Source organism: Arachis stenosperma, chromosome 9 (assembly GCF_014773155.1).
Source record: "Arachis stenosperma cultivar V10309 chromosome 9, arast.V10309.gnm1.PFL2, whole genome shotgun sequence".
Taxonomy (NCBI): Eukaryota; Viridiplantae; Streptophyta; class Magnoliopsida; order Fabales; family Fabaceae; genus Arachis; species Arachis stenosperma.
Genome location: NC_080385.1, coordinates 14,964,055 through 14,979,841, shown reverse-complemented (window position 1 = coordinate 14,979,841; position 15,787 = coordinate 14,964,055). Strand labels below are relative to the sequence as shown.

At 34.8% G+C, this 15,787-nt stretch overlaps 1 protein-coding gene across 2 annotated transcripts; it reads left to right on the top strand.

The window, feature by feature from the left end:
* The first annotated feature begins 10,491 nt into the window (after positions 1 to 10,491).
* LOC130947944 (F-box/kelch-repeat protein At3g23880-like) lies at positions 10,492 to 14,322 on the top strand. Of its 2 annotated transcripts, none has more exons than XM_057876653.1 (4): positions 10,492 to 10,970; positions 12,230 to 12,352; positions 12,452 to 13,641; positions 13,966 to 14,322. In XM_057876653.1, exon 3 carries the CDS (start codon positions 12,537 to 12,539, stop codon positions 13,638 to 13,640), a length of 1,104 nt encoding a protein of 367 aa, XP_057732636.1. In that variant the 5' UTR covers positions 10,492 to 10,970; positions 12,230 to 12,352; positions 12,452 to 12,536; the 3' UTR covers position 13,641; positions 13,966 to 14,322. The 2 variants fall into 2 exon arrangements, with proteins under 2 accessions (XP_057732636.1, XP_057732637.1); XM_057876654.1 differs by having other exon boundaries at positions 10,492 to 10,979.
* The last annotated feature ends 1,465 nt before the right edge of the window (positions 14,323 to 15,787 follow it).

Below are 15,787 nucleotides of genomic sequence, written 5' to 3'. Positions count from 1 at the left end.
GGAGCGCCTGTACTTGTTCTTCCACTATTAGGGCTCGTTCTGGGCCGAGCTTGCGTCTTCTTTGTTGTACAGGTCGGGATCCTGGATAAATCGAGAGCTTGTGGGACATGAGCTCGGGGTCAATCCCAGGCATGTCAGAGGCCTTCCAGGCGAAGAGGTCGGAATTATCTCTTAGGAGCCTAGTCAACCCTTGTTTTAGGGTTTCCCCTAGGTTGGCTCCTATATGAGTGTTCTTCCCTTCCTCTTTACCAACCTGTATATCCTCGGTTTTTCCTCCTGGTTGTGGTCATAGCTCTTCTCTGGCCCTTGCGCCACCGAGCTCTATTGTGTTAACTTCTCTGCCCTTTCCCCTTAGGTTTAGGCTTTCATTGTAGCACTTTCTTGCCAACTTTTGATCTCCCCTTACCGTTACTATTCCCGCTGAGGTCGGGAATTTCATGCAGAGGTGAGGAGTAGATACCACTGCTCCGAGTCGATTGAGGGTAGCTCTGCCGATTAGAGCATTATATGCTGACCCCACATCGATGACTATGAAGTCTATACTCAGAGTCTTTGATTTTTCCCCTTTTCCAAAAGTAGTGTGAAGGGGCAAAAATCCTAGTGGTTTTATTGGCGTGTCTCCTAGTCCGTATAGGGTGTCGGGGTAAGCTCTTAATTCCTTCTCATCTAACCCTAGCTTGTCGAAGGCGGGCTTAAAAAGGATGTCCGCCGAGCTTCCTTGGTCCACCAGGGTTCTGTGGAGATGGGCATTTGCTAGGATCATGGTTATCACTACTGGATCATCATGTCCAGGGATTATTCCTTGCCCATCTTCTTTTGTGAATGAGATGGTGGAAAGGTCGGGTGTCTCTCCCCCGACCTGGTAGACTCTTTTGAGATGTCTTTTGCGAGAGGATTTGGTAAGTCCCCCTCCTGCAAACCCTCCTGAGATCATGTAGATATGCCTCTCTGGAGTCTGCGGCGGTGGGTCCCTTCTATCCATGTCGTCTCGCTTTCTCTTTCCATGACCGTCCGACCTTTCTATGAGATATCTATCAAGCCGACCTTCTCTAGCCAGCTTTTCTATCACATTTTTAAGGTCGTAACAGTCGTTTGTGGAGTGACCATATATCTTATGGTACTCACAGTAATCATTGCGGCTTCCCCCTTTTTTATTTTTAATGGGTCTAGGGGGTGGCAATCTTTCAGTGTTACAAATCTCTCTATATACGTCCACTATAGAAACTTTCAGAGGAGTATAAGAGTGATATTTTCTCGGCTTTTCGAGACCGAGTTCTTCTTTTTTCTTGGCTTCCCTTTCCCTCTCTTTTGTTGAGGGAAGGGGTCCGGGTCGCCAACTTAGGTCTCTTAATTTGGCGTTTTCCTCCATGTTGATGTACTTTTCAGCTCTTTCCTGTACATCACTCAAGGAGGTGGGGTGTCTTTTTGATATGGACTGCGAGAAAGGACCTTCCCTAAGTCCATTGACTAACTGACAAACCCCAATTTGACGGTTTGTCTTGTATTGAATTTAGAGTATTTTGATAGCCTTTTGTCACATTTAGCCTAGGAATTAGCGTGATTTCGTAATCTCTCCCGTATTTGTGCTTAAGTGTAAAAACATGCTTTTTAAGCCTTATTTTGATAAATTCTATTTCCTCTTTGATTCCATAAGATGCCTTGATGTGTTTGTTAGTAATCTCAGGATGAAATAGGCTAAGCATGGATCAGAGGAAGCAAGGAAGGAAGCATACAAGTGGAGAGAAGCATAAAAAAAAAGTCAAAGAAGCAAAGTCAGCCAAGCACGCGCACGCGCACAAGGCGCTCGCGCGCATATTGCGAAACAGGCCAAGCACGCGCACGCGTACCATGCGCGCACGCGCCGATGATGGCACATGACCTCACTAATGAAGCACGTGCCTGGCGATTTTGGGAAGGTTTCAGCAACCAACTTTGGCGCCAAAATGCATATAAGAGTCAAGGATTGAAGGGGATTGACAACTCTCTTCATATTTTTAGATACTTTTGATCATTAGTTTTAGTTTTAGAGTTTTAGAGAGAGAAGCTCTCACTTCTCTCTAGAATTAGGATTAGGTTTAGGTTTAGTTCTTAGATTTAGACTTAGATTCATCTTCTTCTACTTCCACATCTCAATTCCTTGTAGTTACATTGATTCTTCTTCCATTCTTTTGCTATAATCTCTTTTATGTTGTTCTTGTATTTTGTTATAGATCTAGTATTGTTCCTCTTTACTTTCTTCCAATTCAATAAAGGTAATTCAGAGTAAAAGTGTTTCTTTTGATTGTTGTTGTTAATTTCTTTCAATAATTGTTGTTAGATTTCCTTCTTGTTGTTGATTTACTATGCTTTCCTTTTATGCCTACCAAGTGTTCGATGAAATGCTTGAGAGGATGTTAGAGTAGGATTTTATGTTCTTGGCTTGAGAAGGTAACTTAGGATTTCTTGAGTCACTGGTGTCCAATTGATTGCTAGTTGATAGCCATTAACTCTAGCCTTCATTAATCCAATTAGTGAAAAGCTAGGACTTATGGACTAGGATTGATATAACTCACTTGACTTTCCTTTGTTAATTGATTTAAGGATGACTAAGTGGGATTAATCCTTGCAACTACCATACTTGTGGCTAGTGATAATGATGAAGACCCTTGACAACCAAACCTTGCCAAGACCATTTTGTTAATAAAATTTTCTTACCATTTACTATTCATGTTTCTCCTCTAAAACCCCAAATATAACTCACAACCAATAACAAAACACTTTATTGTAAATCCTAGGGAGAACGACCCGAGGTTCAAATACTTCGGTTTATAGATTTTAGGGGTTTGTACTTGTGACAAACAAATTTTTGTATGAGATGATTATTGTTGGTTTAGAGACTATACTTCGACGAGATTTCATTTGTAAAATTCTAAACCGTCAAAAATCCAATCGTCACTAACCCCATTATTACTGCTTCGGTGGGTAGGTCTTGAATCTCCAAACATGCTTTGTTGAACCTTTCCATGTAGGTTCGTAAAGATTCTCCGACCTCCTGCTTTATTCCCAGGAGGCTCGGTGCATGTTTCACTTTGTCTTTCTGGATTGAGAACTTCATCAAAAACTTCCTCGAGAGGTCTTCAAAACTAGTAACCGACCTCGGGAGGAGGCTATCGAACCACTTCATCGCTGCTTTCGATAGAGTGGTCGGGAAAGCCTTGCACCGTGTAGCGTCGGAAGCGTCAGCTAGGTACATCCGACTTTTGAAGTTGCTCAGGTGATGCTTCGGATCCGTGGTCCCGTCGTAGAGGTCCATGTCAGGGCTTTTGAAGTTTCTCGGAACTTTAGCCCTCATGATGTCCTCGCTAAAGGGATCCTCCCCACCTAAAGGTGGTTCTTCGTGTTCATCGCGGGAGTTGCGACTTTTGAGGGAGGATTCCAACTGTAAGAGCTTTCTTTCTAACTCTTTCCGTCGTTCCATCTCCTTTTTTAGGCTCTTTTCAGTTTCCTTTTGTCGCTCTCGCTCCTGTTCTAATTGCTCCAGGCGGCTATGGACTAATCCCAAGAGTTCAGTTACATGGGATGGTCCTTCCTTTTCTGATTCGCGCCCTTCTGAGGAGTTTACCTTCGGATTCTTTATTCCGGAAGTGCCTTCCCTGTGTTGATTATCGATTTCTTGGTGGGAGGTGAGGTCCACATCGTTGTGGCCTGTGTCCAGATTCTCTTGTTCAGAGTCTGTCTCCACGTGGCCTTCTTCGTGGGATCTATCTGCCATCGTTGGATGATCTCTTGGGTCCTCGGCAACGGCGCCAATGTTACGGTGGGTAACCGGAGATTAATAAGATGGATGGCTTTGGTTGGCCCAATCGTCCGCGGATGGTGGCTTCCGAGCTGGTTTGCACGTTGGAGCCTCCTTCCGACTTGCGTTCGCGAGTGAATGGGGGGTGGTACCTGCAAAGACACTCTGATGCCTAAGTTAGCAAGGGTGTGAGCAAGTCTAGAGAGTATTGGGCTTAGAGATACTTGAGGGTGTCAGGGTATTTGTAGTGGTGAGTCAATAACCACCGTTGGAGTAGTGCCATATTTTTAGGGTGTTAACCGTCCCATTATCTTAGGGAGGTTAAGATATGGCTTGACTAAAGTAGTTGGAGAGATTTTAGGGGCAGTTACTCATTTGAATGAGTGCTTATCTGCCAGCTATTCTCCGTCCCGACTTCTTGGGAGTAAGTCGGGTTTGGCACCTACTTCTAAGTGTGAAGGTTGGCGTTTAGTAAGGCTCGATCCTCTGGACTGGGCCTCTTATTTGGACCTGGGCCTTTATTATTGGGTCAGGGTAGGAACAATTGTATTGAAAATAAAAATATTATTTAATTTTTTTAAAATATAAAACCTAAAAAAATAAATTTTTAATTTATGTATTATTATTTAAATTATTATTTTAATATTTTAATTTGTTAATTAGATAATTTAAAGACTAATTATATTTTATAATAACAAAATATAATTATAAAATTATTATCATATTATATATATTTTGCCCCTATTCATAAAATTTTTTGGATCCTGCTTTCACCCACAATTAAAATATTCCTACGTGGTCCTTAAAAGACCATATGCAAGTTTCCCCACCATAGACATTTCAATTCTGCTCCAATAACTTATGTATCACCTTGAGAATTGAGATGCTTCAATATATATGCATGCACCAGCACCATTGCTTTCCAATTTCTATACTTTATAAGATGCCATTTTTCTTCAGTCTTCACACTATACGAAAAGTTGATAACGATTTTGAAGAGAAATTTAAAAGGTATTTGTTATCGTGTTTTAAAATTTAGTGTCTGATTGAAAAAAATATTAAATAATTAATATTTAATTTAAATAAGAAAAAAAGATAGATAAATTTCTGACTTTTTAATTTTTGACAAATACATCCTTGACAAAATTTAAATACAAAAAAGTCTCTGACTTTAACAAACGGAGGACAATTTAGTCCTTCTGTCTATTTGCCTCTCATACACCAAACAGAATTGGTTGACGTGACTGAAACGGTGTCCAGGTGTCCGTTACGGTGCCACACTGGAAGGAAAATAAAGTTCGAATGATAAATAAGTCCTTGACGTCATTTTGCAAATAAAGTTCAAAGGACAAATAGATCCTTGAGAATTTTTTTTCATTATGCTTCTATTATGAGAATTTAGTTTATAAAATTATGCTTGTATTTTAAAATCTAGTTAACTTGTTGTATTCTGCAATTTAAATTATTTGTATTAAAATTGCAGAAATTGGGCTTGTTCTGTTTCTACTTTTTTTTCTTAAATTGCATTAGTTCAGTTTTAGCGCATTTGTGTATTATATTAGAATTTGTTAAATTGCATTAGTTCAGTTTTCATCATACCAGTGGCATTAGTTAGCATCAATTCATTTATGCATCAAGTTAGTATTAGTTCATTTGTGCATCATTCATGTATTAAGTTAGTATTAGTGCATTTGTGTATTATATTAGAACTGGTATTTTTATCCATAATAACATTACGAGAATATTTTTTTTAAAATTATAGTTTACTTTGTTCTAACAGTATAAATTATGCATGACACAAAAGATTTATAAAATCAAACTACTTTTACAAAAAAGTCTTAAGTTGACAAAAGTTTCTGACTACGAAGACCAAGATATCTGCAGATAAAAAATTAAATAATAAGATTTTTAGTTATTATTTTCATATAAAAAAGTCTAATTTTTTATTAAAAATTAATTTTAACATTCGTTATCTAAAATTTAAAATAATTTAATGTGTATACTTTTATATTTAAAATATTTTAATTGTAAAAAAATATCGAATGACATATTTTGATTTGTCAAATTACTAATATAAAATATAATTAAAAATAGTAGAGAGAAATATAAAAATGGAGAGAGGTAGATGAGAGAATTTAAAAAAGGAGTTTATTAATTTAAAAAAAATTTTCAAGGACCTATTTGAACTTTATTTGTAAAATGACATCAAGGATTTATTTGTCCAACGAACTTTATTCTCCCTTCCAGTGTAGTACCGTAACGGACACTTGGACACCGTTTTAGCCACGTCAGCCAGTTCTGTTTGATGTATAAGAGGCAAATAAATGAAAAGACTAAGTTGTTTTCTATTTGTTAAAGTCAGAGACTTTTTTGTATTTAAATTTTGTTATGGATGTATTTGTTAAAATTTTAAAAAGTTAAAGATCTATCTGTCTTTTTTCCTTTAAATAATTTAACATCCTCGCTTTGGTCTCTCTCCGCTGACACGTGGTACTTTTTTTCTTTTTGGTTTCGACGCCATCGTTGTTCTGCGCATTGGTGTTGTTGCTGTTCTTGGTACGACGGACCTGCCACACTGGACTTGTCTAGTCCACTTGCCATGGTAAAAGACGATTATTTACTCTTATTTTTATTCTATTTTATAATAGTGTTTTGGAAAATAATAAAAAATAGTTAAAATAATTAAAATTTATTTTATTTAATATTTATTAATTGTTGTTACAATATTAAATAAGATAAATTTAAATTTTTTTTGATCTCCTAACATTGGCGATAATTTTATAGTGCACTCTCTAAAAATGTAAAATCTCACTTTCAATCTTTACTGCCAAAATAATTAGTAAAGGTAAAATCTTTGGCGCTTTTGATTTTTTATATGGAGAAGAGAATGTAATAATACAACAATGTGGAGAAGAGAGATATTTTACATATATGTGGTGTTAGCAGAAAACGGACCCTCCGTTTTCAGTTTGAAAAAAAATCAAAAAACTTAAAATTACAATACGGACGGTCCGATTTGTAATTTCAAAAATAAAAAAAATTTAATGATGAAATCGGACCGTCCGATTTTCATTTCAACAAATTAAAAAAAATAAAAAATACAAATCGGACCCTCCGATTTCGTGTTTATTTTATTCTTTAAGCAAATCGGACCCTCCGATTTGTAGTTTATTTTTTTATCAAACAAATCGGACCGTCCGATTTGAATAAAACACCATATAAAAAAAAAACACCCAATTTTCCCATAACAATGTATTACACCTATATTTAACCAATATAAAAAAAAAATTAGCCAATCTTTGGCACTAAATCCTAAATCACCTTAAATTGATTTAAACAGGTAAATAATATAATTTTTTAGAATAATATTGAGGTAAAAATAAAGTGAAGTTTTGATGGATAGTGAATATTATTTTTATTAGTAAAAATAATTTATCAATTTTTTTTAAAATATTATTTTTATTCTTAATATTTGAAATAAGTTTTAAAGTTATTTTTAACGTTTTAAAATTATTTTAATATTATTCTATTATTAATGATCTATTAATAAAATTGATGATAGGACAATATTAAAATAATTTTGAAACGTTAATGATTTAAATAGGACGAAAATGTTGAAGACAAAAAAAATATATTATTTTTAGAAGAATTATCAAATCAAATGAGATGGCAGTCAATTTTAATAAAATGAATTATATTACAAATTCAAGATAGTTACTCATACTTGTAGAATGATTAGTAGATAAACTTTAAAAAAAATATAATATAGTACATATATAATAAAATATAAATTACACATTTTTATCTCTAATATACCGAATTCCTTTAAAACATTAATTAAATTATATTTTTAACTTTGAAATAAATTTTAGTTTTATTCTTTAATAATATTGATTTTATGATAAATAATTATTCAATTTATTTTTTAATTTTATTCTTAATAAAAAATAAATTCACTTAGAATGAAAATAATGTGATTAAGAGTAAAATTAAAAAAATAAATTTATTTAGAATGAAAGTAATATGATTAAAAATAATTTATTTAGATGTGATTATAAAAATTGAATAATTATTTACGGTAAAAATTGAATTGAAGGATAACATTAAAATTTATTTTAAAGTTAAAAATAAAATTTAATTAAATTAAACATAAAAAAAGTTTGGTACATTAAAGAAAAAAAAGTATAATTTATACTTTATTATATATTTACCGTATTTTTTTTCTATTTTTCTAAAAATTTATTTACTAGCTATTTTATAAATATTTCATAATGAGTAAGAATCTTTAAGAGTAAAATTAAAAAAGTAAATTTACTTATAATAAAAGTAATGTGATTAAGAATAATTTACTTAGATGTAATTAAAAAATAATTGAATAATTATATAAGTAAAAATTTGATATTATTGAAAGATAACATTAAAGTTTATTTTAAAGCTAAAAATATAGTTTATTTAAATTAAACACTTAAGAAGTTTAATATATTAGAGACAAAAATGTATATTTTATACTATATGATATATATATATATATATATATATATATATATATATATATATAATATTTTTTTTAGAAGTTTATCTATTAATCATTCTACAAATATTTTATTATAAGTAAAAATGTTGAATTTGTAATGTAATTTATTTTGTTAAAATTCACTTTTATTTTACTTGATTTGATAATTCTTTTAAAAATAGTGTTTCATTTTTGTTATTAACATTTTTGTCTTATTTAAATCTCTAATATTTCAAAATTACTTGAGATTGTTTTACTATCAATTTTGTGAATATATCACTAACAAGAAGACAATTTTAAAACTGTTTTAAAATATTAGAAATTTAAGTAGAATGATTTAAAGGTTAAAAGATAATTTTAAGATGAGTCTCGCTAGGGAGTCAATAGAGTATTTGTACAATGTGTATAATTGGCTGCTTATTTGGCCCAATATGAGTTAAAAATGAAAATTACCCACAAAATAATAAATTTAAAAACTCTTATTCAATTATTTCACATCAAATTTCAAATTTCAAATTTCAAATTTTTAAAAGATTCAGTTAGTTATTTCAAAAAAATAACCATATGAAATCTTCCAATACTCTATTCTTTTTCAACCGGCGGCCACCACACCTTCATCAATAATAATCTCATTTCTGTTGGGAATATGTGGGACTAATTCAACCAAATCCTAACAATTTCACCGTCGTTACTTGATTTGCCACACGCCAGTCACCCTTAATAAAAATAACCATCCACTTAAGGATAAAAATAATCATCTGCATACCTAATGAATTGAACATCTAACATAATCATCTACATAAAAATAAAATAACCATTCACATACTTACTAAAATGACCATCCTAAATTGATAATTAAAATAGAAGAAGAAGATGAATAAACAGAAGAAACTATTATTGTGGTGAAACATAATTTTGAAGGACTAGTCATGACAAAAACGGCACTGTTGTGAAACATAGGGCTCAAATTATGAAAGAAGATAATCATTATTAGATCCGAGAAAGAAAAAGAGCATGATGGTATCATCGGTGAAAAGAGGCTTGAAGGAATGGGAGAAAGCGAAGTCGGTTCAGAAGAGAGGCACGAAAATAGCGACAGCGAGCGTTGGAGGGCGAGGCGCATCGGGCTGACCGGCGGAGGTGAGGACGGTGTCGGTGGTAGGATGCGACGGCCTCGCTATGGCCGGCGAGAAATTCAGTGACGTGAGGTGAGAATCAGAGAAGATGACGGTGAGCTTTGGACGTGTATTGGAGGTTACCGTAAGATTAGAAATAACCGTACATAGTGTGAATGAATTTAAATACTAATCTTAATTTTCAAATTTTAAAAATTGAAATCCCTTAAATAATTAATTAATGATCTAATTACAAAATGAACATCACTCATATTATCCAAAATAACCATTCGGGTACTAGCTATCCCAAAAGTTTAAGCTAATTTAAGCTAATTTTGGGATTCACCAATAATCGAACTCTTGACATTTTGGATCTAGAGTTTTGATACCATGTCATGATACCACTCATCACGATACCATATCATGATACCACTCATCTGACACTAATAGTTATATCTCTAATACTGAATCGGACATTCCTAAATTTTAATTGTACACATTATACAAATATTCTATTAGTTCCCTAATTTTAATTTTACTTTTTTTTAATTCATTGTATGCATTGTACACAATTAATATTGATTTTCAATACTTCCTCTTTTAAGATTTGCACTAATTTGAGAATTAAAAAAAATATTTTTTAAATTTAATAAAAAATTTTCGCTTCGCCAAAAAAAAGAGTAATGTCTAATGGTTATTTACATTAGATCATATAAAGTTACGATTCTTTACTGCCACATCTACAAATATTTATAGATTGAACCCATTTTTTCATTTTTCAAAAAATAATAATTAAAATTTTTGTCTCTCTACATTTTTCTTTTTTTTTTTTATTAATTCTGCAAGGGTTTTTTTTAGGGTTCTGAAAACCGATTTAAAACTGTCCGGTTAAATTGATCGAACCGTGAACCAACAAAATTTGTGGTTCAATTAGAAATTATAATGGTTAGATTTAAAAATCATTATTGAACCGTTAAATCAGCCGAGAATCGGTCAGTCAAACCGTCCCGGAACCCGGCGGTTTTCAAAAACTTTTCCAAACGGCGCTGTTTTGTTACAAACCAAAGCAACCCTAACCAAACTCAAGCACCCTCACCACCTCACTGACTCACTCCTCCTTCCAGCCCCCTTCCTGAATCAGAAAGCAACCCAGTCAACCCTAGCCTCTAAACTCTCAAACGGCAACCCTAGCCTCCGCCATCGTCGTCGTCTTTGTCGAGCAGCTTCGTCGTGGTCGCCGTCGTCTTCGTCTGCCCTCTGGTCGCCGTCGTCCTCGTCTGCCCTCTGGTCGCCGTCGTCTTCGTCTGCCCTCTGGTCGCCGTCGTCTTCGTCTGCTCGTCGAAGGTCAGTGCTCAGTGCTCCCATTGTATCTTTTTTGCGTCGCGATAGCTCCGCCGTGCTTGTTCGTGAGGTCGCGGTGAAGCACACCCGCAGAACCACTAGCGCCACCACCGTTCATCGCACCTCCATCCTCGTTGCCATTTAGCACCCTGTCGCTGCCTTCAATCGCGGTTTCTTCTCCTTCCTCGTTCATTGCTTTGCTCCGCCGTGCGACAACAGATCCACAGTGAGTGAGGTCGCATTTTGCTCAACTGAATTTCTTAGATCTAAACTCTCAACGTGCAGTTCTTGTGCTTCTTCTACTGCATCTCTGATTTTTGAATTTTGGCATGAAGTTTTTTATTTGTTGCAGTTGGTTCTGTTTTTTCCGAATTTGCGTTGCTGCGTCATCGTAATTACTAATTTGCTATCATATAATTTTTGTTGTTACTGATTTTAGATCTGAAATTGTGTTTGATAATTGTTGAATTGTTGCTTGATTTTGGCGAGATTGAAAGCATATTTGGTTCTTAGCTATGATTGAACCATCTTAGAGCTTTTCCTCCCATAACTTGAATCATTGAATGATTAGCTATGCTCCAGTACTGTTCTATACTCTATATCCTGTATTCTTGTGTTAATTGAATCATTGAATGATTAATTCACTGTTGGTTTTTTTTTTGGTTAATTTTTGGAAAAAGATTGTTGTTAATTTTTGTTAAAATTGTGCTAAAATTGTGATCAGCTGAAAATCTTGTTAATCTTTATTAAAATTATGCTGTAAATTTTGTAAAAGTTTTTTAGGGTTTCTATTTGTTCATTATGATCCGTCTTTTGTTATAGCGCAATTTTTTTGAGAACACAGGACTGCTGATTTGCTTATTTGATTGTTGATCAATTTTCCTATGAACATACTCTTGTTATTAAACTTAGTACCTGCATTGTTTTCAAGGCTTTCACACTATATATTATAGTAGTAGTAGATGGGATTTGATGGTAATCTTCTTACTACTGCCATATGAAAATATATTATATAGGATGTGTCTTTATGTAAATTCTTAGCTTGTTGAAAAGTAGGTGTGTTTATTGTTCAAATTGAAGAATAATTGTATGCAATCAGAATGCTTCTGTTTGAATTACACTACTACCATGATCCACTCAAGAAATAAGATATTAAACACAGGTGTGACATATTGTCAACAGTTTTTTTGTTATTTGACTTTTGAATTTGTATTTGAACGAGATTATAACATTGTGGTTTATGTAATACTTTCAATTTGGATGATATTTTAAAGTTTATATTAGAATATAATTATGTTTTAGTGTGTTTATTTATATTTTATTTATTATTTTATTATAAAACGATTTTTTCGGTTGAACCACAATCGAACCGGTCGAACCAATAAATCAGTGAATCAATAGCTAAAACGGTTTGATGATCGATTCGGTTTTCAGAACCTTGGTTTTTTTCACTAATGTTCATGTTCTCTCGTCCAATCCCTGCAGCTACTACTGTCGTTGTCGCTACCTGCACTCAGCACCACCACCACTCCTTCTACCGCCGCCGCACCACACTTTCCGGTTCCTCTACATTGTTGTGCTTCGTCTCTGCCCCTGCGAACTACTCAGGTTCCATTTTAGTTTGTTTTATTGCTTTTTCTATGGCAATTTTTGTGAATTTGGATGAACTTTAATTTCAATTTGTCCTTTTTCAATTCTCACTCACAGTCTCGCACTCTCCTCCGCTTCTCCAGCACTCCTCAACCCTCAGTCAGATTCAGTCCCTCTCCACTCTCCTCTGAGATTTGAGAAGATGAAACACGAGGCTGAGGCTGAAGCTAAGGTTCTCCCTCTTGAATTGGTGGAGAAAATCCTATTATGGTTGCCGGTAAAATCCCTGATTCAGTTCAGGTGCGTCTCTAAAAAATGGCTTTCTCTGATTTTGGATTCACGTTTTGTAAAATTGCATTACGACACTGCTGATGCCGCACCCACCAATAAGAACACTAGGCTTTTGTACTTGTCGAGTGAGGTTCCTGAGGCTCGTTGTGTAGATCTGGAAGCTCCGATTCGCGGAGATTACGCGCTTCAGCTTCCTCTATGCTGTCGTCATTTCTGCCTTAGTATTCTAGGTTCATCCAGGGGCTTCATACTGCTGCGCATTCATGTTTATGGCGCACCTCTCCTTCTGTGGAACCCTGTCACCGGTTCTTACAGATCAGTGCCGTACCCCGTTCTTGACCCTGATGCTTCTTGTTGGACGGGTTCAGATAATTTATGGGGTGGTCTTGGTTATGATGAATCCAGTGATGATTATTTAGTAGTAGTAGGATGGGGTAACGGACATGAATGGAGACCTCAGTGGGAGTATTTCTCTGTTAGAACCAATTCCTGGAAAACAATTGAGTGTGGCCATCTTCCTCCCCATTTGGTTACCGTTGAAAGTGCACTGTTCTGCAATGGGGTTCTTTATTGGTTGGCCGTTAAAGATATGGAAGTGAATTTTGTGATTGTTGCCTTCGACTTAGCCAGAAAGCATCTATCATTGGTGTCATTTCCAACGTCAGGCGGTTCTGGCCGGCTCTTAAATCTGTTTGCTGGATGCCTTGGGCTATATTACTTGAACTTCACGGAAGACCACCAGAAGTTTGAGATCTGGGTAATGAAAGAATTATCTTGGACTAAGCTCAATGTTGTGCTTCCTTATGCTCATGGAATCCACCCTTTGTGTTTAACTAAAGGTGAACTTGTTGGCATCAAAAACAATGAGTTAGTCAAAGTCAGTGATAAAGGTGTATCGGTGGAGTCTCTAAGAATTAGTTGTTGTGACTATAACTTGAAGATGGTTATGTTTACTCAGAGTTTGCTGTCACTTCCGGACGAGTTTGGCTGCACAGGGGAAGAACAAGGAAAGTAGGGTATGTCATGTTCTGAAAACCTTCTAAAGCAAGTTAATTCTATTCTTATTTGGTCATACTTAAACATTTCTCTTCGAATTCTCTTCTGAACTCATTATGGGGTTTAGTCTTTTTGTTGGCATTTACAATGGTTAATGGCTAAACACATTATACAATTGATTTAATTCTACTGCTGTTTGATCCTACCTAAACATTTCTCATGGCATTTATCTCGTGTCATTTTGCAATTGATTTCTCATGTTTTGATTCAAATATTCATCAATGCCACTGATTCAGTAGTTTTTCGGTTAAATACTTAAATATTTTCTCTTGTTGCATCTATAGGTGGTCACACATGAGATATCAAAAGTTGTTTGTCAGGCTCTGGTGTGCATGTTTCAGCAAGTTAGGAGCATCTTTGATAAGGTGTTTTGTATATATCTTCTGTCCAGACTCAACATTACAACATATGCCTTCTAAATTTTGTATTAAATGTATTGTTTTAGGATTAATGGACTTATGCTTTTGTTTTGTTCTTGTTCTTGTTCTTAGAAAGGGATGGATTGTAAATTGCACAATACTTGATTACGACTAATGGAATTTTTTTTTCCACACATTCATTTAATTATGGAGGACAAAGTCCGGGCTAATGGGGCTCGCAAAACTGCTTCACACCGAAGTTTGTCTTCGATATAATATATATGGTAGAACGAATGTTTAAGTCTTATTTCATTTCAATTTAAATATTTTTAAGTTTATAACTTTCTAATTAAGGATTTATCATTAATAAGTAATCTTTCTGTCGATATTTCTATATTATTAGGAATGCTTATAATAAAATTATCGGAAAAGCTCTGCATACAAGCCTGACTTGTATGCTTTACAAGTTCATTAAAGAATAAAATCAAAATACGCGCTGCTCCACGTACGTTGATTACACGCGCTATATAACATCCCGCGTATATCTAACTACCAAATTTAAAATATTTGTTTCCTTCTTCGTTTTTGTTATTTTGAGATTTGGTTGTTCTTCTTCTCGCGCGTCTTTCCTCCTTCTCCATCGTTCTTTTCCTCTCCTTTTCTCACTGGTATGTTCTTCGTTTACGTTGCCTTTTTCTCTTTCTGCAACTCGAGCTTCGTTTTCTATTTTGATTTGTTGTTTTCTGAAATCAAAGTTTGAACTCGTTTTGAAGATAATGGATCATTCAACCTCAGATTGTCAGCTGAATCCAGGCGAAGTGGATTATGAATTTGAATCTAACGAAGTTCCTGAGGTTTGATTTATATAGGATTAGTATGAATTTTCTTTCAGTAATTTGTATAGCATTGTGTAGTTGAAAAATTGCTGAACATTGACTGTGAAAGTAACACGTTAACATGAATCTGTCGATTCAATGTATTAGTTGTGATTAATTACCTGGAATTTATAGCAGACGCTCGGGTGTAGATCAATTCTTCTTTGGGTGTATTTTAGCTAGAAGTGTGGGTGTATTTACACTTTACTGGTTTTTTGTTATTTTAATTGAGTTGTTGTTGTTCAGGTGTATTATATCAGACATGATTGGGTGTGTTTTTAGTTTTTGACATGGTGTATTCTGTAGCCTGTGTATTTACAGTTTATGGCTTTAAAGGTCATTCTGTAGTTGAGTTGTTGCGGTTCGGGTGTATCATATTAGACATGATTGGGTGTATTTGAATCATATCTATGGGTGTATTCACAGTTCTGACACGGTGTATTGTGCAGCCTCTCTCGGTTGTTGATGACGAGCTTGTTCCGAAGGTCGGAATGACCTTTACCACCCTTGAAGATGCTGGAAAATTTTACAGGAACTACGCCAAGGCTGCAGGTTTCTCTACAAGAGTTCGGTGCACAAATAGGAAGGGAAACGAGATTAAGAATCAACTGATTACATGTAGCAGAGAGGGAAAATGGAAATCTAAAATATCTCCGACCGAGAAGACGAATCCGACAGTTGGTTTAAACTGTCCTGCAAGAATTTATATACACACATTGAAGGATGTTGGTGCTTGGATCATTTCAAAGGTTGTGCTGGATCATTCACACCCCTGTTGTCCAAGCAAAGCAGAGATGCTCAAACAGCACAGGGAACTAAGCATGTCCATTCGTCGTACGATAGAGAATAACGAGGAGGCCGGTATCAGACCA

What these genes read in the sequence shown, in the direction of transcription:
- LOC130947944 (XM_057876653.1), top strand. Translation starts at nt 12,537, where the DNA reads ATGAAACACGAGGCTGAGGCTGAAGCTAAGGTTCTCCCTCTTGAATTG.